This window comes from Notolepis coatsorum (assembly GCF_963971535.1).
Source record: "Notolepis coatsorum genome assembly, chromosome: 3".
In the NCBI taxonomy this organism is placed as follows: domain Eukaryota; kingdom Metazoa; phylum Chordata; class Actinopteri; order Aulopiformes; family Paralepididae; genus Notolepis; species Notolepis coatsorum.
The window spans coordinates 34598112-34623111 of NC_140167.1; the positions used below are offsets into that span (position 1 = coordinate 34598112).

Genomic DNA, 25000 nt, shown 5'->3' on the forward strand with positions numbered 1-25000 from the left:
GAGAGAGAGGAATCCACACAGAGTTAGAAAGGTAAGGGCAAGTGATCGAAAGTGGAAATATAATACATTTTAATGAACTTAAAACACAGTTTGGGCTGAAAGACACAGAATGTCTATCTTATTTACAAATACAATCAGTTATTAAAACATTGTTGTCTAAAGGCATAGCTATAGGAACAAACAGAGTCCTGGAAGAGACATTAAGGGGAATTACAGGCAGGAAAGGCATTGTCTCTGCAATGTATAAACTATCATGTTCAACCACCCCTGATACCAGTACCCAAACTAACATCCAATGGGAGCGAGACATGGGTATACCCATATCTGAAACACAATGGGAAGCAGCACTTAGTACAATAGTACTAAAATATCAAAATGTGTTAGATATACAATTTTACAATTAAAGATACTACACAGGGCCTATATAACGCCCTGTACATTGAATACAATGAATCACACCCTACCCAAATTGTGCTGGCATGGGTGTGGAGTAGAGGGTACGCTCATGCATTTGCTTGTTAGGCAATTTTGGTTGGACATTGCTGAGGACCTGTCAGTTACTCTCCAAATTGACATTAATCCTTGCCCTATAACTTGTATATTGGGCATAAAAATGGACACTGCTCAAGCAAAGATTGTAAATAATATTGTAGCACTGGCTTTTCTAGCATGCAAACGGTTTATTTTAATGAACTGGAAAGAACGCAAACCGAACTGCTTCAGTTTGGAGAACTGGCGCAAGGACTTCATGGACTTGATATCAATGGAACAGGCTGCTCTATCTCTTCAAGAGAGTGATAGGCCCTATGGCCTTCAAGGTCCCTGGAACTTTATTAGAACACTATCTTGAATATGTTTGTGTACTGAACCTTTGTAACATTCTGCAACCCCCCCCCCCCCCCCTCACCCCCTTGTTATTATTTTTGTCTTAGTTTGTCTTGTCATGTATGTATTGTCTTGCTTGTGAAAAATAAAAAAAACTTTAAATGTTGACAGAATCAGGCTATGGGGCGACAATAATGTGGTCAAGAGACATGGTTTTTACCTTGAGCCCTTAATCAGCGTGGTTTATTATTTACAGTGGATGATAGCACAGCAGTACATGGGGTCTCCTCTCCGTGAGAGGCAGATGTGGGAAGAGGAAGAAGAGGGAGTCGACATGAGCTCTTATACTCTCTACCTGGTAGTAACAGTAAAAGCTCCGCCTATAGCGCCCTCCAGTGGAAACAGTTATATACAATCAATGGAAGCAGTTATGTTCAGTTAGACAGTTAATTGCAACCCTACATATAACATCTAACTTTAACATTAATTATGAAAAAAAAGAAAGGTAAGATGGCAGAGCAGAAAAGACAGTCTGTAATAATGCATCCGTAGTTTGTTTTCAATATATTTTTTGTATAATAATATAATATATATTTATTGAAGGAGTAAAGCAGGGAAAAGTAACAAGTTCTCCATTTTCTTTTAAGGATAACATAAAAACTTAAATAAAAACAACACAAATAAAAAATTATAATAAAATAAAATAAAATAGTATTTATTTGTAAATAAATACAAAATAAATGACTTATAATAATGACCATTTTTATTATAGGTTTTGTTCTGCCCACTTATTGCCTCACATACGGTATTGATAGTTAGGCAGTTCTGTTCTGCATCTAACAACAAGAGCGTTCTAAGACATGGTCCCTGATATCTTATCAAATCATATACGTATCTAACAACAAGATTGTTCTAAGACATGGTCCCTGACATCTTATTGAATTGTTACCTCATGTATATTTTTGGTGGTCAATTTGAAACACCCTGGACTAAATCACAATTCATTATTACACTATTGATGTTGGGCTAGAATGAAAAAGTGAATACATAGTCAACTCAGTCACAAGACCAGGTTAAGACCCACGATGAAACACAGACCGTTTTGCATTTAACAAGTTTAATGGGACATTTGAACTGGAATCCTATTGTTATGATGTGAAGAGGACATCTGATAATTGGACATGTCTAGTGTCTCGAGAGCTTGGCCACATCTGACCCCCGATAAACTGATCTCTTGAGACACAGAAAGCATTCATGTCAGATTAGCACAAGTCACAACAGAACCACAGGATTCAGGTTCAAGTTTGATGAAATGCCCCTTTAACATCCTACTTCCTCTTGCCATCTCCAGTCAGTGTACGGGGTACCGGACGACAACCAGAGCCCGAGTCCCGTTCACATCCCGACCCAGCCCACCAGGAAGCCCACCAAAGAGGACGTCCAGAAGGAGGTACTCCTGCTGTATCTAGAGATAGTTCTCCAGACAGGTCATTACTGGAAGTCTGCTGTCATTACCACCCCTCTCAGGACCCCCTCTCTAGGACCGCTACTGTTCCTAATTTATGCAAATGACATGTCGTCAGCTTGTGACTGCAACTTGTTCCTGTTTGCGGACGACTCAGCCCTGCTGGTCTCTGACAAGAACAAGTTACAGGTTGAAAAAACCCTCAGCTCGGAACTAGGCAGAATCTGCATATGGCTCGCTGATAACAAACTATCATTACACATGGGCAAAACAGAGTCCATTCTCTTCGGTTCAAATAACAAACTCAGCAAGACCGACGGCTTCTCAGTTACAGTGGGTGACAATATTGTCACAAGGAAAGATGAAATTACCTACCTGGGGTCCATCCTAGAGGCTAATCTCTCCTGTGACAAAATGGCATCCAATGTAATAAAAAAAGTCAACCAACGAACTCGATTCTTGTACCGGATCTCCTCTCTGGTAAACAAGAACACCCTGAAGACTCTGGCAGGAGCACTCATTCAGGGGTACTACGACTATGCTTGCACCTCATGGTACCAAAGCACCTCAAAGGCGCTAAAAACAAAATTACAAACATCTCAAAACAAACTGGTCAGACTACTGCTTGACCTTACTCCTAGAACCCACCTCACCCCTGCCCACTTCGACAACCTAGGATGGCTTAGAGTAGACGACAGAGTACAACAACTTGCAATGGGCCTGGTCTACAAGATACACTACACGACCAAGGTACCCATGTACATGTCAAAATACTTCCCAAAGGTCAGTGAATACCACGATCACAACACCAGAGGGAGCTCCACAAATCATGTCAAACCCAGATTCGGCTCAAATAAGGGACTAAACACGTTTCGCAATTATGCCACATCAATGTGGAACGCCCTACCCAAAGCTGTAAAGGAATGTGGATCACTACCCACTTTCAAAACCTCTCTCAAGGGACACCTACGGGAGACTGCAATTCAAAACTGGCCCCTGTAAATATCCTAACCCAATCATTCCAACCCCCTCCAATGTACAGTCATTTACCTAGTATGGTTTTGTCAATAGTTCAATGTACAATTGTGTTTGTTTGTACAGTGTCTCCCCCCCCCCCCCCTCAATGTACAGTGTTACTTGTTTATACAGTATGCCCCCCGCCCCCCCCCCCCCCCAACCACCTCCAATGTAAATTACCCAGTATGGTTGTCAATATCCCAATGTACCCAACCCCCCCCACCCAACCTCCAATGTACAGTTTCTACGTCAAATGTATATACTCCCTTTTCTTGACTCCTTCTGTATCACAAACAGTACTGTATTTGCAAATCTGGTATGTCATAAATGTATAGATGTAGCAGTACTGACTATCTGTATGTCATGTATGTCATATATGTCTATATGAATTGAAAATGGGGGACCCTGATGGAAACAAGACAAACGTCTTTCTCAGGTCTGCATCCCCTTAACAATTGTATGTATTGAGCCGTACTGTATTGTACCCATTCTGCAATCTGTTAAATAAAGTTTTCATTCATTCATTCATTCATTCATTCATTCATCCCCTCTCATCCATCAAAGCGACAGGCCGGAACACTGACTGATGAGCCAACGCCTTATTTAACTTTCTCATTACTCTCTCTCTGTCTCTCTCTCTCTTTCTCCACCAGATCTCCTTCCTGAACATCCAGCTGGACAGACACTGTTTGAAGGTGTCTAAAGTGGCTGACAGTCTCATGGGCTACACGGAGCAGTTCATGGAATACGACCCCTTCATGTCCATCACCGAGCCCTCCAACCCCTGGATCAGCGACGATGCCGCCTTCTGGGACCTGGAGGCCAGGTGAGGAGGGGACTGCCTGCCTGGTTACGGTGTGTTTGGATTAGGGCTGCACGATTTTGGGAAATAATCTAATTGCGATTTTTCGGACAGATATTGCGATTGCGATTAAATTTGCGATTATAATTATAATTTTTGTAAGCAGCCCCACAGAGGTTTATTGTAAAATGCGGCTTGCATCTGGCCTACGCGGTGGGTCTTTTCGGGACACCGAGCCTGAAAATGTTTCTTTTTACCTGGGAATCGATACCGGTACCAAACGGTACCTTTTTTTCTGTACTTTACGCTCCCTCTCTGAAGTCTAAACATCACAACACACAATCTAAAACCCCTTACCTCCCTCTCCCAAACCGATCTTGTATCTCAATGGGACTTCCTGGTTAAATAAAAAAAATAATAATAATAATTGCGATTTTTTTTTTTTTGCGATTTGCTAATTGCATCATTCCAAATCGCGATTTCGATTTAAAATCGATGAATCGTTCAGCCCTAGTTTGGGTACGGGTCAGTTCACCAAGAAGGTTAAGAGAATGCCCTCAAGCACTGTTCAATGAACACGCCCACATTATGGGAAATACACTTACCATCTTCTCCAGAGTCAAACAAGAAGATAGATACCAATTTCCAAATGAATGGAAGTGGATACGGACCAGCTGGCCTAGCTAACACCTCTCCTGGAATTTGAAGCTAGGCTAGTGGACCGGCCGGTGGTCCGCATCTGTGATTCAAGTGGCAACAGGCCACAGCTGTTGGAGTAGACTACTGGATTTTTTTTTAACCTTTATTTACCCAGGGTAGGTTCGCTGAGCAGATGCTCTTTTTCAGGAACGCCCTGCTTCACATTCACACAGTTCCATTCACACCTGGGAGCTGCCCAGTACAACCACAGTCTGACACCATTGGCCACTGAGCAACTCCACTGGAGCAGTTGGGGGTTAAGTGCCTTGCTCAAGGGCACTTCAGCGGTTGGTGTTAGGGGGATGGGAGAGAGTTATGAATTCACAGCCCAGATTTTTCCTGCCGGTCCCAGGGATCAAACCAGCGACCTTCTGGTCACAAACCCGCTTCTCTAACCTTTAGGCCACCGCTGCCCCTAAACACCAGTAGTGATAACATAATTTCTAGCAGCTAAGGGTAAGTGCAGTTGTTATATCTACAGGATTTGACTTGAACTGGTTTATATTGTGATATCTGACTTGAACTGGCTTATATTGTGATATCTGACTAGAACTGGCTTATATTGTGATAGCTGACTAGAACTGGCTTATATTGTGATATCTGACTTGAACTGGCTTATATTGTGATATCTGACTTGAACTGGCTTATATTGTGATATCTGACTTGAACTGGCTTATATTGTGATATCTGACTTGAACTGGCTTATATTGTGATATCTGACTTGAACTGGCTTATATTGTGATAGCTGGCTAGAACTGGCTTATATTGTGATAGCTGACTAGAAATGGCTTATATTGTGATAGCTGACTAGAACTGGCTTATATTGTGATAGCTGACTTGAACTGGCTTATATTGTGATAGCTGGCTAGAACTGGCTTATATTGTGATAGCTGACTAGAACTGGCTTATATTGTGATATCTGACTTGAACTGGCTTATATTGTGATATCTGACTTGAACTGGCTTATATTGTGATATCTGACTTGAACTGGCTTATATTGTGATATCTGACTTGAACTGGCTTATATTGTGATATCTGACTTGAACTGGCTTATATTGTGATAGCTGGCTAGAACTGGCTTATATTGTGATAGCTGACTAGAACTGGCTTATATTGTGATAGCTGACTAGAACTGGCTTATATTGTGATAGCTGACTTGAACTGGCTTATATTGTGATAGCTGGCTAGAACTGGCTTATATTGTGATAGCTGACTAGAACTGGCTTATATTGTGATATCTGACTTGAACTGGCTTATATTGTGATATCTGACTTGAACTGGCTTATATTGTGATATCTGACTTGAACTGGCTTATATTGTGATATCTGACTTGAACTGGCTTATATTGTGATAGCTGACTTGAACTGGCTTATATTGTGATAGCTGACTAGAACTGGCTTATATTGTGATATCTGACTTGAACTGGCTTATATTGTGATATCTGACTTGAACTGGCTTATATTGTGATATCTGATTTGAACTGGCTTATATTGTGATAGCTGACTTGAACTGGCTTATATTGTGATAGCTGACTAGAACTGGCTTATATTGTGATAGCTGGCTAGAACTGGCTTATATTGTGATACTGTAGCTGACTTGAACTGGCTGAAACTCAGGTGTTCCATTGTCTTGCTAAATTGGGTGATTCAAGTGGAAACACGCCATACCATGTTCGAATGATTCACTGTAAACTAGCCTTTCAACCCCTCCCTTACCTCCAGCACTTGACCACAGGTGCCTCACCTTATTAATACATTAATTATAGAGATATAAGGTTCATGCTGTTGTAGCGGCAAGTGTAGCGACACCCTCCCCACTCCATTCTCTCTGCGGAAGACTTTGCAATATCAAATTATAGACCTATATCATTGCTACCTCAATTTTCAAAGATACTCATTTAGTCATTTAGTTGACGCTTTTATCCAAAGCGACTTACAAGTTCTGTACGACAAGTCATCAGGAAGGGCACAACTCTATCAGCTGAGTAACAATGTTCATCAAAGTGTTGAGTGCTACAGACTAGCGTAGGTTAGTATATTAGGACAAGTGCATGTAAGGTTAGTTAGGGTTAGATTATAATAGTTTTCATTCAGATAATGGTTGAAGAAGTGCGCCTTTAGTTGATGGCGAAAGATTGGACGGGTTTCGGCTGTCCTAACTGTGGTGGGCAGTTCGTTCCACCATTGTGGGGCAAGGACTGAGAAAAGGTGGCTTCTCCTTGATGACCCTCCCGGAGCTCGGATAGGAGTGGGTCTGAGACAGCCAGAAGATGCAGAGCATAGGGGTCTTGAGGGTGTGTAGTTAGAGACCATTGACCGGAGGTAGGCGGGAGCGGTTCCCTTTGCCGCACGGTATGCCAGGTCGAGGGCCTTGAAGCGGATTCGTGCGGCAATGGGGAGATAGTGCAGGTCCCTAAGAAGTGGGGTGACATGGGCTGACTTCGATAGGTTTGAGATCAGGCAGGCCACTGCGTTCTGAATGAGTTGAAGAGGCTTGGTGGCCGTCAGGTCAGCAAGCAGTGCGTTGCAGTAGTCGAGGCGGGAGATGACTGTTGATTGGACGAGGAGTTGGGTGGCTTCTTTTGTCAGGAAGGGGCGGATATTTCTGACGTTGCTCAGGAGGAATCTGCAGGTTCTGGTTGTCACTGCGATGTGAGCGGAGAAGTTCAACTAGTCGTCGAGGATAACACCAAGGTTCTTGGTGGTCGGGGACGCGGTCACAGCTGCATTCTCGACTGGTCGGTCAGGGGGAGCAATTCTGTTTCATTTGAGGTGGTTGGTCGTCATCCAGGCGGAGATGTCGGACAGACAGGCCGAGATCCGCTCAGAGACGTGGATATCTGAGGGAGGGAAGGAGAGGAAGAGTTGAGTATCATCGGCATAGCAATGATACGAGAAGGCATGAGACGTGATAATGTTACCCAGAGATTTAGTGTAGAGGGAGAAGGGGTCCTACAGTAGGACCGATCCCTGGGGGACACCCGTCCGCAGGGGGCGGGTGGCAGACAGGGTCCCTCTCCATGACACTTGGTAGGAGCGGTCATTGAGGTATGATGTCAGCCATGTCAGCGCAGAGCCAGCCACTCCCATTCCTGCGAGGGACGCGAGGAGGATCTGATGGTTGACTGTTTCGAAGGCTGCAGATAGATCTAGGAGAATCATGCTTTGAAAACAATGTACATACAGTAGCTCTAAAAAGTTTCCACGATTTGATGAACTCTGACTCTCATCATGCCCTCGTAGAGCAAGCCTTTGTATGCCAAGATAAAGCAACATACAATAGCCTCAGGTGATCCGTAGTTATGCCCAGGGGCAGCCCGGGCAGGGCTCGCTGTGGCTGCCTGCAGGTGTGCGGTAGCTGGTGCTGCTGCTGGCAGCTTCTAAATTACGCGCTGGTGTTCGCTACAAAGCGATTGGTGGGTGGAAATTCGGAATGCAGATGTTTACAAAAAATAAATTATGCTTTGCTGCGGGATCAGGATGTGATTGGCTACATTATTTAACCTGAGCCTACCCTTAATCACCAGATTGTCACCAGGGGGCTGCAGCGACAACACACACACAATAGTAGCCTATATAATGCTGCGCACATATATTATATATAATTTTCAAAATTCCCAGCATAACATTTGGGTAGGCTTAGCCTTACCCTAGCCTTCATTACCCGCCGCCTATGCACACCGATCATTAAAAAACCAACCCTGAACCCCACCATCATAGATAACTGTCTCTCTTCTCACTTTCCTCTCTACTGTAAATCACTTGAATGGACCGTATCCAACCACCTCACTTATTATCTATTACATAACAACCTCCTAGACCCAAATCAATCAGGCTTCAAGACTGGTCACTGCACAGAGACAGCCCTCATAGCAGTCACAGAGGCTCTTCACTTAGCAAGAGCATAGGGCCTCTCCTCTGTCCTGATTCTCCTGGACCTGCCAGCAGCCTTTGACACAGTCAACCATCTCTCGCAGGAATGGGAGTTGTAGGCTCTGCACTGGCATGGCTGTCATCCTACCTCAACAACCGCTCCTAGTATCAAAGGCACCTTGTCTTCCCCTGATCCCCTACAGATGGGTGTCCCCAAGGGTTCGGTCCTTGGACCCCTCCTCTTCTTTCGCTACACCAAATCTCTGGGTAATATTATCACGTTTCATGCCTTCTCATATCACTGCCATGCAGATGACACTCAAGTCTTCCTCTCCTTCCCTCCCTCAGATACCCAAGTCTCTGAGCGAATCTTGGCCTGTCTGTCCGACATTTCCGCCTGGATGACGACCAATCACCTCAAACTGAACCAAGGAAAATGGAGCTACTTCACCTGCCGGTCGAATCCTCACCACTGACCGTCTTTTCGATCACAGTGGAGAATGTAGCCGTGACTCTGTCCCCAACCACCAAGTACCTAGGTGTGGTCCTTGATGACCGGCTGAACTTCTCTGCTCACATCGCCTCAACAACCAGAACCTGAAGATTCTTCCTGAGCAGAAACATCTGCACCTTCCTAACAAAAGAAGCTACCCAACTCATCCTGTGATCGACAGTCATGTCACGCCTCAACTACTGCAATGCACTGCTACAGTAGGTGGTTTACCGGTTACTGCAACCAAGCCACCAAGCCACTTCAACCCGTACAAAACGCAGCTACCCGCCTGATCTACAATCTACCAAAATCAGCCCATGTTACCCCACTGCACTGGCTTCCCATTGCCACACAAATTTGCTTCAAGGTCCTTGACCAGGCATACCGTGCAGTGAGGGGAACGGCCCCCTCCTACCTCTGGTCAATGGTCTCTAACTACACACATCCTCAAGACCCCTATGCTCTGCATCTTCTGGCTGCCTTAGAATGACTCCTATCCGAGCTCCTGGGATCTCATCAAAACGAAGGTTATCCTATAACCCTAGTTATATGATTGGCATAGCTGTTTGCTTCGCACTATGGGAATACACTCAGCGCCTATTGCGCATCAACTGAAAACTTCTCACATGCACCTTTCATCTGCCCGACCACGGCCACCTCCGGCCAGCATATAGCCCAGGTGTGGTGATCAGCTCCCCCTTCAGAGTCTGAACTTCAACGAAACACAGCCAAGGGTCCTCAGGGCTGCGTTAAAAGCAGACAGCTACGCCAACCATATAACTAGGGTTATAGGATAACCTTCGTTATATTTCATTGGCTACGCTGTCTGCTTCGCGCTATGGGACAACGGGCGAAGCAGAGCGCATAGCCCCGACAAATGCACCCCCTGAGGTCCCCTTCACGACCATCAGAAAAACATGGGGTGGGGTCCGGCCCCCTTGTGCCTCCTAACGAGGAGCGGAGGGAAGGATGGCAATCATGCGCAGTGGTTCGCAGTTACCCCAAAACGCACAAGGTGAGTAGATCATGCGAAAAACCGGCGTCTACCTCACTATGCACCCCACCAGCCGCACAGCAGCGGGATGCAGAGGGGGTTCCAGCTCCAAGAGCCGCACCTTTCCTTTACGGAGGCGGGGCCCCACGGCCATGGCCGCGAGACAGAACCCCCCTGAACTTACCGATGAGGACCAAATGACCTCACCCGGATTTACGCGTCCCCTAATGCAGCTTCCCCCGTAAAACAGACAGGGGGTGTGCATCCTGGCCGTAAGTGACAGAGGCGCTAGAGGGACTGACCGCCCGAGAGCAGCATTCCACTGGCCCACCACAGGTGGGGGCCCCCCCCCTGTGACTACAGGCCTGCCCCATCACCCTCTCTTGGGGGTCTCTGGCTGCGTCTAACCAGACAAGCCCTCTCACCGAGCCCCCCAGGGGTTACAGGGACCTACAGGCTGACCAATACCTTAGTCTGTCAGCCCGGACGAGGGAAACCTACATAAAAAACCCTCCTTCCCATCTGTACACATAGAAAACGCTGCTTCTATGCTGTTCCGACAGATCCGGGGGCGTGCCCGGTTCCTAACGGCAGTGTTGAAAAACACCCGAAACCCGGAAGCACTGACTAAGTGCTCTAATTACCAATACGTTAGGCCGTAGGGAGGCAGAATAGGCCCACTACCTCCCCACCGTATTGGCCCGGCACCCCATGTTAGGGGGAGTCGGTCAAGTCCGCCACGTGAGATGTGACATAACCCAGTGGCCGAGCTAAAAACTCCACTCGTCATCCACTCATATATGAGTCGGGGGGAAAAACACAGCACAGTACCACTGTGCGTTCTTCCACCCTATATTCGAATGGCAATTAGGGCAGACGTCATCCCCCTTTGCAGCAGTAGGGGGGGCTGTCTAACAGCCCATGCCGAGGATGGGAACCTTCACCATGCCTCCTCAAAAAATCAACCGATCGGGAGACATGTGTGGCACGGGTCTGAACCTCCCCCCTCCCGTTTCACAGAAACAGGGACAGACCCTAAAACTAGTTCCCATTGCTGGGACCGGAAAATCAACCTATTTTGCCAACAAAATTCAGAATGAAACCGATTTTGTCTGGTCGTCGTGGCTGTGGCACCTGCTCACAGCAGAGCCAGAAACAGCGCGAGACGAAAAGAGCCTTGAATAAGAAACTCGAACCGGGGAAGTGCGCACGCAACTCCCCTGGTCGCTAATGCCAGAGCCAGCGAGGGTCCCCACATATCCGCCGATGGATAGCGGGAATCCCATCCTTCTTTATGCAAATACAGATATGCAAAAAACAGCCCAGGCGCCAACATGGCGGTAGGCCAGCCAGTATCATATCACAATATGTACGAACAGACTCAGGCGGCTAAAACCCAGCAGAGTCGAGAGACATACAATATGTCACCACCTACCTCCTCCCAGCGGGAGCAGCAATGCGGCGTGTTTCCCACGCTCATGGTTGACCAGAGGAGCTGTATGTAAGATATTTAATGAATAAATATAGTACAGCCCCTCACATCAGGCCTTCTCCCGAGGGAGAAGACAGAAACGTCATATACCCATATGAATAGATTGTAAAGGACCCCCTTCAGGTACAACGCTGGTCTCAATTTGAAAAAATGGGACCAGGCACCGCCCGCCTGCCTCCGGGTTGAGCGCCACCAGATACAGCGGCTTCAACGTTGTTATAAATAACACAGACTGTAGGGTCACTGAACAATCTAGTATCAGACACAGTCAGAAATCATACCAGGTATATTCTCTGGGGGATAGGACTAAAACATCATATCCAACACACACGATTAAGTTCAATGCCCCCGCCGAGTGTAACGCCAGTTCCAAGTCTTCAAATAAAAAGAAATGGAACCTCAGCACCGCTCGCAGTCCTCCGGGCTAAACGCCAGGAGGCAGCGGGGTCAAATCATATTACAATAACAATAGAACGGCGGGGCACTTGACCAAAACCCACACATCAGACAGTCATTTTTACTCTGAAAAAGGACCTGTCAATGACAAAAAACGCAAGACCTGCTACCATTGTGCCTCCCCACAGGCGAGGCAAAATGGCGTTAAGCCGTCTAGCATCATATCAGCGGTTTTCTCATGGGGACATGACTAAAACATCATACCTGAGAAAATGAAATCGTGGCATCGTCTGGTATCACATCAGACATGGTAACGGAGGAATAATTGCACGTTTGTTGAACAGAACCTGCCGGCTTTTTTATTACAAAAAACAACGTAAACAACAACAACATAAACATATATACAGTGCAAAGAATAGAGGAATTATGTACAACGTGGGCGAGAGGGGGGAACGCTTTCCACCCAACAACAAAACAATACGTACATAAAACCACTCGGGGCAACAGGGAAAAACACCCATTACCTCCTTCTATTCACCTCCTTCGTGTCGTGGCACGTCCACGGTTCCCCCGAAGGGCGAACCTGTAGTCCCGGTCTTCCGGGGGACAACAATTGTATCGACAGATTGCGGAATGGGTACAATGCAGAATGGGTACAATGCAGCACGCCTCAATACACACAATTGTTGGGGGGATGCAGACCAAGGAAAAGACATTATAGTGTTATTTACCCCAGTGTACCTCATTCACAATATACCATATATATATATATATTAGGGGTGTAAAGGTACACGTATCCGTACCGAACCGTTTCAGTGTGTACTGTACCGTACCGAACGGCTGTGTACCGAACAAATACAGCGGTATGTTAACCCCTAACGGCCGCCCACCCGGGGCTGTTTTTTTCACAATCTAATATAATTATTATAATTTTTTTATTGTTTTACAAGTCGATTATTAATTTCTGTTAACAGAATTCGGCTATAGGGCGACAATAATGTGGTCAAGAGGCATGGTTTCTATCTTGAGCCTTAACTGGCGTGGTATATTATGCACATGGCAGAGCAGTAAGACTACAGGTCTCCTCTCACTGAGAGGCTGGGGGAAAGAGAAAGAAGTGGGAGGCGACATCTCTATTTATACTCGCCACCTAGTGGTGTTCCTGAGTGTCTCCGCCTAGAGCGCCCTCTAGTGGAAACAGTTATATATGCAGTTAGACAGTTACTAGTGTAGACAGTTATATATGCAGTTAGACAGTTACTAACAATCCTACACAGAACCTCTGCCTTCAACAATTTCAATATAGAATATTCGTTGACAGCCCTACAAGTACAATTAGTTACTGCACACTACATCACCCCTGAGTGGAACATGGAAAGCAAAACTTTCCCCCACTGTACCGAAAGCCTGTACCGAACCATGACTTCAAAACCGAGGTACGTACCGTGCCGTGGTTTTTGTGTACCGTTACACCCCTAATATATATATATATATATATATATATATATATATATATATATATATATATATATATATATATATACATATATGTCCAAAACCACAATTCCCCGTTGTCGTGCTATTACATAACACAAGTGGGGAGTGTGGACATACAAGACACATTTCAATATGTATATGTGACAGTGACGGTATATGGCCTAAACGGCCCCTCATACAATTCCCCGTCCTCATGACAAAACACAAGTGGGGAATGCGGACACAATATGGCCCCGCGCGGCGCTTCACCTTGTTCCAAAACAGGTGATATAAGGCGCGAGCCAGCCCGATACATAGATTGAACACGAAACATAATACCGATTGAAAATCATATTAACAGATTGCAGAATGGGTACAATACAGCACGCCTCAATACACATAATTGGTAGAGGGATGCAGACCAGGGGAAGACATAGTCCTATTTCCCCCAGTGTACCTCATTCACAATACACCATATATATATATAAAACATGTCTAAACATACAATTCCCCGTTGACATGAACATAACACGAGGGGGAAAAGCCCAGGTCGTCGCTACTCCTTAAGAAGTGCGATCCGCGGACACAAGGAAAAACACAGAGCACCAAGCCAGTAGAATATAATGGCTAAGAAGACACAGCAGGAAATGACAGGGGGGTCCATTCACTCGAAAGAGAAAGGACACACACCACAGGGTTAAAACAAGCACAAGCACGCACCTGTTGATGTACACCTGCCGCTGGTCACGCGCCTCTTTTTCCTTGAATGAAGGCGCAGCTCTTCTGGACGGTTCTCCACAAAACACGTCCAAACCACCAATGTTTACAAGCAGAGATGCCCGGTCAGACAGACACTGTTTCTGCTATGTCGCATGCTGCTCCCCCCGTACCTGGCGAGGGCTGGACCCAGGGAACCCTCCTGTTTGTCGGGGATTCCCTCTGACGCGCCTCTCTTGGAGACGCGTTCCGCCACGTCGAGCCTGCAATTAACCCTCCGTGCGGGGGTAAAAAACATTCGGAAGGCAGCACGCCAGGGCTCGAAGCCTTCCACCGACCGTGCCACAGCATACCAGCAGTCCTCCGACGAAGAACTGCCGGTCTGCCAGGAAAACTCCATAGGAGTAGCGGTCCCAAGCACTTCCTTTTCCAAACGCGCCGGGGAAGTCCTGAAAAAAGGACGCCGGTGGAATATCCTTACATCTCTCAAGTTCAAGTTCAAGTTTCTTTAATAGTTGTCATACAGAAGTACAGAATACTTTTATACAAAATGCTTCTTTCTGTTACACTCCAGAGACTGTGCTAGACAAGAGATAAGTATGAAATAAAATAGTATAGCATGTAAGAAGTAAAAATAGAAGTCACGTACATAGACACAGTGTTCAGTATATACATATGTACAATGTTCGATGCAGAATATAGATGGGAGGCCGAGTCTGTCTAAAGTGAACTTGATTGATCCATGTTGGCAGACTACACAATTCTTTGTGTGTGATATCTAGTTATTATGTTGAGTCAAAATACGTTTGTTGGCCAGCCGTCTGGTGGTCATCGGTTATCGTAATCTTACATTTAAATTAAATGTTTGCTCATGCATATCTTTGGACACCTCTAGCTGATAAACCAATCAGGATACAGAAACGGGAAGTACGGACCCCAAAATTGTCAACAAGAACAACGGAGAATCTGACTGGAACGCTAGCTGGATTATACATCGCAACATGAGACAGTAAATACTATTGTAATAAAACGTTCAAAACTATGTTCAATTTGTGTATTGTTTTGTTACTATAAGATTGTATTTTGCACTGTATTAAGCCATTCCGAGTCACAGATGAGCTTTAGATGGTTAACGTGATATTAACTTCTATCTATCCGACCTAAATACTATTGTAATAAAACGTTCAAAACTATGTTCAACTTGTGTTTTGTTTCTTACTATAAGATTGTATTTCGCACTGTATTAAGCCATACCGACGTCACAGATGAGCTTGCTAGCCATTAGATTGTTAACGTGATATTAACGTTAGATCTATGACCACAATTTGATTCCAAGTTTTTACATACCTCACTTTGTTGGTCTCTCACGAAAGTCTTTCTCTGGACTGCAAATATACCGTCTCATAAATATACTCTTCCAATATATAAATATACATATAAATATATTGTTTTAGATGCTGTTGTCACTATGAATTACAAATGGGGGACCCTGATGTAAACAAGACAAACGTCTTTCTCTGGTCTGCATCCCCTTAACAATTGTTTGATACTTTTCTGGACTCTTTGTATCATAAACAGTACTGTATTTGCAAATCTGGTATGTCATAATTAAATGTATAGATGTAGCAGTAGGCCTACTGTATCTGTATGTCATGTATGTCATATATGTTATGATGAATTGAAAATGGGGGACCCTGATGTAAACAAGATGAAAGTCTTTCTCTGGTCTGCATCCCCTTAACAATTGTGTGTATTGAGCTGTACTGTATTGTACCCATTCTGCAATCTGTTAATACAGTTTTCAATTAATGTCAGACGTACGTCCTCTCCATAAAAAAAACGATTGAATTGCTCAGAATTTTTAATTATGTCCCCAATAGGACATAATAATATTAATATTATTCCCCAGTATGACACAATAAACACAGAATGAATGCCCCCCCCCCCCCCCCATAAAAACATACTGCCAAATTACCCCCATGGGTGTTGAAGGCACTGTACCACCACAAGTCAGGAATTGAGAAAAAGAAAATGCAACTTCAGCCTCACGCTGCTCCAACTTTCTTCCAGCATCGTGATATTGTAATATTCTTACATCCACTTGGACCATGAACAAACAAAAAAGGTGTTGAGAAAGACAGCGAACACTACAGAAAGGAGGAACTTGGGGATTGAATGGAGAAATTAAGTAAGAGATGTAAAGATTATGCATTACAATTGATGATTAATCAACAATAATGGAAAACCAAACTATTCTTGCTCTTTACCATTTTTTGTTTTTCTTCCCTTCCACCCTCATCTCCAAAACAGTTGGCGTGAACAAATAATACTAGAGACAGAATGAGTTTTGCTTCTTTTTTTGGTTTTTCTTTTAATCAGTGAAATATATTCCCATCCATATCCCCAACTTTGTGATTTTTACATACTGATCAGACGGAGGCAGAATAGCCTGCACATACATCAATGCATCTCTTGTAAGATATGAATTGCGGCATACATTTTCCCAGACATGGTGCTGTTGGCGTCAAGCACAGGAGGTGAGGGGTGGATTGTCACCACCTGTTTAGCTAGGGCAGAGCGCATGTAGAGGGCATAGAAGAACCAGACGAGGCTGAAGATGCACAGGCCGATGGAGATGTTGATGAACACTTTGCCCATGTCAACCTTCTTCTTCTTCTCCTTGCGGTGCAAGGCAGCAGGATTCTCCTCTTTCCTCTGGAGGGGAGCAGCTTCACCGGATACCACCCTCTTCCTCTGCCTTCCCATCCTGCCCACTGGAGCTGAGTGAAGAAGTGCAGAAGAGAAGATGTTTAGGTTCAAAGGGACAGTCAATGTAATGCTTGAGGAAGACCGGTAAGGTCGAAACGTTGCATCTACTGCCTTTTTTGTTTATTAAAATCACCTTGGAACTACAAGTGAGTTGCGAGCCCCGCTTTGTTCTTATGTATTACTGTTTTTACAGTTTGGCTCAGCACCAACAAACGGAGGATGTGCGTTATTTATTTTTTCTGACTGTTCAAATAAATAACATGTTATTTTCACACTTGTTATTGTGTTATAAATGTTGATTGATTGATTGAAAACGTTATTAACAGATTGCAGAATGGGAACAGTACAGTACAGCTCAATACACACAATTGTTAATGGGATGCAGACCAGAGAAAGACTTTCATCTTGTTTACATCAGGATCCCCCATTTTCAATTCATCATAACATATATGACATACATGACATACAGATACAGTAGGCCTACTGCTACATCTATACATTTAATTATGACATACCAGATTTGCAAATACAGTACTGTTTATGATACAAAGAGTCCAGAAAAGTATCAAACAATTGTTAAGGGGATGCAGACCAGAGAAAGACGTTTGTCTTGTTTACATCAGGGCCCCCCATTTGTAATTCATAGTGACAACAGCATCTAAAACAATATATTTATATGTATATTTATATATTGGAAGAGTATATTTATGAGACAGTATATTTTGTACATATGTAACAGTTGTGACAACGTCAAATTTCTAACGTCACAGGCAACAACACAGACCGCTATTACCATAGTGTAACACACAGCAAGAATGTGAAACAAGTTACTATTATTAGTATTGGGTTAGAGTTGTTTGATTTACACTAACGTAATGTTAGATTGCTATCTGAGAAAGTTAAAATGCTAACGTAACGTTAGTCTTTGTGAGCTGGCTACAACATTTTCCAATGTGTAATCGGACGTCAAAACGGACTGCATATAAACTGCTGATGACTCATAACTTCCTATCACGTTTGAATAATGCTGTAAAGTTAAGTAAAAATGCATTTCAATAGTAATAGTAATGAATTGAGAGCTTACCGAATGCAGAGCTATCCAGTGTTGTCAACAAATTAGTAGCAATATTTACTTCCTGGTTCCAGGGCTTGAAGAATGTCATTGGGAGAAATCAAGTCACCTGACGTTGTAACGCGTTTTGATTGGTTCCGCAGCAACGCCCCTTTTCACAAACGTAGGTAGTTTTTATCTTATCAACACATTAATTTTCATAAAGATATGACCCAAAAACCGTTGCCAACAAACGGAAATGTGTTATTATAGTATATTATGTAGTTCATATTACAATAACATATACTCTGTAAAACCAGATCAATCATTTCATTAACGGAAGCCTCTAGAGACCTTCGGCCTCCCATCTAATAGAAGTAACTGAGTTACCATACAATATACAATATACTATGCAATACTAATATACAATACTATATAGTGCAAAGCAGAAATGGGATGAGGTACAATTTAGGTACTGAGGTATGGGTTGTAGTGCAAATCCTTTATCAATAAATATAAAGTGTGTTTAGGTGTTCTAAAGTGTGGAGAGTAGGTGCTGCAGTGTGTTGTTTGTTTAAAGTGAGTGTGTGCGTGTGGATGTGTGTGTTGTGAGTGCATTTGATTGTTGTTGCATAGTGTCATTGTTCGTTGAGCAACCTGATGGCCTGGGGATAGAAGCTTCTTCTGAGTCTTTCTGTGCTTGCCATGAGACTCCGGTATCGCTTGCCTGACCGCAGCAGTTCAAAGAGGCAGTTGTTTGGGTGGCTAGAGTCCTTGATAATTCTCTTAGCCTTACCCCTGCACCGCTTGTTGTAAATTTTCTGGAGAGTGGGAAGCCCCCCTCCAATTGTGCGTTCGGCTGAACGTGCCACTCTCTGTAGTCTGCTACGGTCTTGTGCGGTGCTATTCCCAAACCAGGAGGTGATATTGCCAGTCAGGACGCTCTCTATTGTACATGAGTAGAAGTTCTTAAGGATCTTCTGACTGACTTGGAACTTCCTTAGGCGCCTGAGGAAGTAGAGGCATTGTCGTGCCTTCTTCACAACACTGTCAATGTGTGTGGTCCATGTCAAGTCCTCGGATATGTGGGCTCCGAGGTTCTTAAAACTGTTCACTCTCTCAACCGGTGCCCCGTCGATGCTGAGGGGGCTGTAGTCCCTGACCCCCAACCTTCTAAAGTCCACAATCATCTCCTTTGTTTTGCTGACATTCAGGGAGAGGCTGTTCTCCTGGCACCATCCTGCCAGGACCTTGACCTCTTCCAGGTAGGCCCTCTAGTCGTTTGCAGAGATCAGGCCCACCACTACTGTGTCATCAGCAAATTTGATGATTGTGTTGTTGTTCCGCTGAGCCACACAGTCATGTGTGTACAGGGAGTAGAGGAGGGGACTCAGAACACAGCCCTGGGGGGCCCCTATGTTGAGGGTGATGGATGAGGAGGTGCAGTTTCCTTCTGCCCGTCAGGAAGTCTAAGACCCACTGGCAGAGGTCATAGTTCAAGCCCAGGTCCCTGAGCTTGGCTATGAGTTTGGAGGGGACTATGGTATTGAATGCTGAGCTGTAGTCGATGAATAGCATTCTCACATAGTTCCCCTGCCTCTTGTCCAGGTGTGATGCTGCTGTGTGCAGCACATGGGCTATGGCATCCTCCGTGGACCTGTTGGGGCGGTATGCAAATTGCAGGGGGTCCAGGTTGATGGGGAGAGAGGAGCAGATGTAGCCCTTTACTAGCTTCTCAAAGCACTTCATGGCTATGGAGGTGAGAGCTACAGGGCGGTAGTCGTTGAGGCAAGCAGGCTTGGATTTTTTAGGTACAGGGATGATAGTGGACTTCTTCAGGCAGGTGGGGATGACAGCCTGTTCTAAGGACAGGTTAAATATGTCAGTGAATACCTGGGCCAGTTGGTCGGCACAGACTTCTAGGACGCGGCCGGGGATGCCGTCCGGTCCTGCTGCCTTCCTATTCACTTTTTTAAAGGTCCTCCTCACCTCATGCTCTGTTACCCTGAACACTGAGTCTCCATCAGCAGACCCCCCCCCCCCACATTGCCATGGCTTGTAGGCTGGTGTTGTTATTCCCAGCCTCAAACCTCGCATAGAAGGTATTGAGATCATTTGCTAAGGAGATGTCACTGTTCAGTTTGAGGGAGGTGCCTTTGTAATCTGTCATCGTTTTGAGGTCCTGCCACATAGCTCTGGAGTCAGCCTGTTCAATTTTATTCCTGTAGCGCCGTTTTGCTTCTATTACTGTCCTCCTTACGTTGTATTTCGCCACCTTGTGGTCATTCATGTTGCCTGCCACAAGCCCGGCGTTGTATGCTGTGGTGCGCGCTTTCAGAGTTTCACGGACGGATTTGTCTACCCAGGGCTTTTGATTTGGGTAAACTTTAATTGTGGTAGTGGGGATTGTTTCTTCCACCAAAGTACAAACAAAGTCCAGCACTGTCTCAGTGTAGTCATTAATGTTATCTGTGTTGTCACGGAACACACTCCAGTCTGCACACTCAAGTGCAGCGTCTCCTCTGACTCCACAGACCATTTCTGCACCTCTCGCGAGACTACCGGGGCACGCTTGATTCTTTGTTTATATTTTGAGGAAAGAAAGATGGCCGCATGATCAGACTTCCCGAAGCCACTAGCAGAATGAGCCTTGTATCCACACTTGAATTGCGAGTAACAGTGGTCTAAAACGTTACCGCCTCTGGTGTTACAAGTCACATGCTGATAGAAGTCCGGCAATACTCTTCTCAGATTGGCGCTATTGAAATCGCCCACTACTACAATGGCGGCGTCAGCGTTAGCTGCCTGGAGTTTATTTACCTCGTCGTGGAGCTTCGAGAGCGCGTCACCTGTGTTCGCTTGTGGTGGAATATACACTCCGACCAGGATGATCAACGTTAACTCCCTCTGGAGAAAGAAAGGCCGACACTTGATGGACATATATTCCAGGTTGGGGGAGCAGTGGTTCGAAAGTTCCTTCACGTTGGCTGGATCGCTCCAATTGTTGTTCAACATGAAGGCTATTCCACCTCCCCGCTGCTTGCCGGATTCTGCTGTACGATCCTTGCGGTGGATGAAGAAGTGTTCGGCCGGTTGGATAGCGTGGTCTGGGACGTCCGGCGACAAACACGTCTCGATGAAGCAGAGAACATTACAATCTCTAACGTCTCTTTGGAATTTAATCCTTGCTCTGATGTCGTCTAGTTTATTGTCTATTGATTGTACATTGGCTAGCAATATACTGGGTAGTGGCGTTCGGTGTCGCCTGGTTCTCAATCTGTTACGGACACCCGCTCTCCGCCCTCGTCGCCTGGATCCTTTGTTCCGTGGGTCGAGGTATGGTCCTGATGTTCTCAAGATCTCAACAGGCCATTGTTGTGGTTAGGAAAGCTGATCCAGAGAGTAATCCAGTTGGTAAATTTCCCGTAATCCAATGTCTATGAGTGACTGACGGTCATACACATTAAATGCACCTACAGTTGGTACAAACAAAACTCTTAAAACTATAAATATTAACAAAACTAACTAACTAACTAAATTTCCGTTTCAACTGCCGAAGGCCTGTGAGCACAAAACGTTTTGTTGAACAATGAGGAAGGGGGAGCTGATCACCACACCTGGGCTATATGCTGGCCGGAGGTGGGCGTGGTCGGGCAGATGAAAGGTGCATGTGAGAAGTTTTCAGTTGACGCGCAATAGGCGCTGAGTGTATTCCCATAGTGCGAAGCAGACAGCGTAGCCAATGAAATATAACGAAGCAGGCTATTCTCAGTCCTCGCTCCACAATGGTTGAACGAATGCCCCACCACAGTCAGGACAGCTGAAACCTGGCCAATTTTCCACCGTTGACTAAAAACGCACCTCTTCAAACAATATCTGAAATGTACAAAAATGTAATTAAAATAATTCTAAAACCAAACCCTCTTACCCTCTTAAGTCTTTTTACTATTATGTACCTGACTACTATGCTACTATTCTTAGACTACTACCTATTTGCCTAGTAATATGTCTATCTATACTACTATGCAGAAACACTCAAGCTTGATATTATTCGACGAACAATGCCACTGACAGTTAGCTACCAGAGATGTACCCCTCCTGGTGACTTGTTATTCACAACCAAGTCACTTTGGATAAAAGCATCAGCTAAATGACAAAATTGTAAATCTGCTTCCGTGCATTAATTGTTGCTAAGCTAGTCTAGCTTGCAGCTGGATAGCTTTCTATTGAAAGCACAGAGAAATTGGTATCTATCTTCTTGTCTGATGGAGAGTACCCATGTACTCACTTACTGGATTAAGGTATCTATTAAATATGAGCCTGGGTAAAGAAGTCCATAAATACAATAGTCTTCTTCTTCTTCTTTTCTTTTTTTTTTCTTTTTTTCTTCTTCTTCTTCTTCTTCTTCTTCTTCTTCTTCTTCTTCTTCTTCTTCTTCTTCTTCTTCTTCTTCTTCTTCTTCTTCTTCTTCTTCTTCTTCTTCTTCTTCTTCTTCTTCTTCTTCTTCTTCTTCTTCTTCTTCTTCTTCTTCTTCTTCTTCTTCTTCTTCTTCTTCTTCTTCTTCTTCCTCTTCTCTTCTCTTCTCTTCTCTTCTCTTCTCTTCTCTTCTCTTCTCTTCTCTTCTCTTCTCTTCTCGCAGTCGTGACCCCAGTCAGCAGCGTGTGAAGAAGTGGGGCTTCTCTCTAGAGGAGGCTCTAAAGGACCCGGCAGGACGAGACCAGTTTCTCAAGTTCCTGGAGTCAGAGTTCAGCTCAGAGAACCTGCGGTGAGTTTGATTGATTGATTGATTGATTGATTGATTGAAAAGTTTATTAACAGATTGCAGAATGGGTACAGTACAGTACAGCTCAATACATACAATTATTAAGAGGATGCAGACCTGAGAAAGACTTTCGTCTTGTTTCCATCAGGGTCCCCCATTTTCAATTCATCATATGACACACATGACATACAGATAGACAGTACTGCTACATCTATACATTTATGACATACCAGATTTTCAAATACAGTACTGTTTGTGATACTAAAAAAATCCAGAAGAAGAGTATATACATTTGACATAGAAACTGTGCATTGGGGGAGGTTGGGTAGGTGGGGTGGGGCTGTACATTGGAGGTGGGGGGGGGGTTGGGTAGGGGGGGGGGACACTGTACATTGGAATACTGACATACATTTGACATGGAAACTGTACATTGGAGGAGGTTGGGTAGGTGGGGTGGGGTTGGGTGGGGCTGTACATTGGAATACTGACAAAGCCATGCTTTGTCTTTATTGTACAACTGGGTTAGGACATTTGTAGGGGCCAGTTTTGAATTGCAGTCTCCCGTAGGTGTTCTTTGAGAGTGTTTTTGAAGGTGGGTAGTGATTTACATTCCTTTACAGCTTTGGGTTTTACATGATTTGTGGAGCTCCCTCTGGTGTTGTGATCGTGGTATTCACTGACCTTTGGGAAGTATTTTGACATGTACATGGGTACCTTGGTCGTGTAGTGTATCTTGTAGACCAGGCCCATTGCAAGTTGCTGTACTCTGTCGTCTACTCTATGCCATCCTAGGTTGGCAAAGTGTGCAGGGGTGAGGTGGGTTCTAGGAGTCAGGTCAAGCAGTAGTCTGACTAGTTTGTTTTGAGATGTTTGTAATTTGGTTTTTAGTGCCTTTGAGGTGATTTGGTACCATGAGGTGCAAGCATAGTCGTAGTACCCTTGAATGAGTGCTCCTGCCAGAGTCTTCAGGGTATTCTTGTTTACCAGGGAGGAGATCCGGTACAAGAATCGAGTTCGTTGATTGACTTTTTTTATTACATTGGATGCCATTTTGTCACAGGAAAGATTAGCCTCTAGGATGGAACCCAGGTAGGTAATTTCATCTTTCCTTGTGACAATATTGTCACCCACTGTAACTGAGAAGCCGTCTGTTTTGCTGAGTTTGTTATTTGAACCGAAGAGAATGTACTCTGTTTTGCCCATGTGTAATGATAGTTTGTTGTCGGCGAGCCATATGCAGATTTTGCCTAGTTCCGAGCTGAGGGTTTTTTCAACCTGTAACTTGTTCTTGTCAGAGACCAGCAGGGCTGAGTCGTCCGCAAACAGGAACAAGTTGCAGTCACAAGCTGACGACATGTCATTTGCATAAATTAGGAACAGTAGTGGTCCTAGTATGCTTCCTTGAGGAACACCACAGTTCACTGTGAGGGGGGGGGATAGGGTACCATTTACCTCCACCATCTGTTCTCTCCCCTCCAGGTAGGATTGTATCCAGCTCACTGATAAACTATCAAAACCAATTGCTTTTAGCTTGTCAATCAGAATGGTGTGATTGACAGTGTCGAAGGCCTTTTGTAGGTCTAGCATGACCATGCCGCAGTATTTGCCCGCGTCCACCTCTTGCTTGATGTGGTCGTTCAAATAGAGAAGGCATGTGTCAGTGGAGTGGGATGTTCTGAAGCCAGATTGGAATTCGTAGATTAGATTTTTATCCGTAAGGTACTTTTCGACCTGTTCGTATACTATTTTTTCCATGACTTTCGAGATGGATGTAAGGATAGAAACAGGGCGGTAGTTGCCTGGGTCTAATTTGCTGCCCTTTTTGTGCAGGGGTGTTACTCTCGCTATTTTGAAGTCCTTGGGGACGTGTCCCTGTTTTATGGAGAGGTTTATTATGTGTGTGATGACTGGGGTGATGGTGGCTGCTGAGTCTCTGAGGAATTTGGAGGGGATGTTGTCATGGCCAGTGGCCTTGTTCGGTTGGAGGGCGCTCAGTTTATTGAGTACCTCATCTGTAGTTACCATTTCCAGTTTGAAATCGTCTTTGTGGACGCCTAGGTTCTTGTAGTATGATACTATGTGTTCTACCCCATACTGCCCTGAGTGGGAGGGTAGTTTGTTTACCAGTGTTGTGGCTATGTTTGTGAAGAAAGTGTTTAAGTAATTGGCT

General features: G+C 44.7%; 1 protein-coding gene across 1 annotated transcript in view; it reads left to right on the forward strand.

The window, feature by feature from the left end:
- LOC311225761 (regulator of G-protein signaling 6-like) overlaps window positions 1-25000 on the forward strand; it is a gene marked incomplete at both ends in the record, with an annotated part of 60779 nt that overhangs the window by 13507 nt on the left and 22272 nt on the right. The window contains 4 exons of the mRNA XM_084311155.1: window positions 8-31; window positions 2177-2275; window positions 3961-4133; window positions 22708-22833. Coding sequence (XP_084167281.1) covers window positions 8-31; window positions 2177-2275; window positions 3961-4133; window positions 22708-22833 — 422 coding nt within the window. The remainder of the gene's footprint in view (window positions 1-7; window positions 32-2176; window positions 2276-3960; window positions 4134-22707; window positions 22834-25000) is intronic.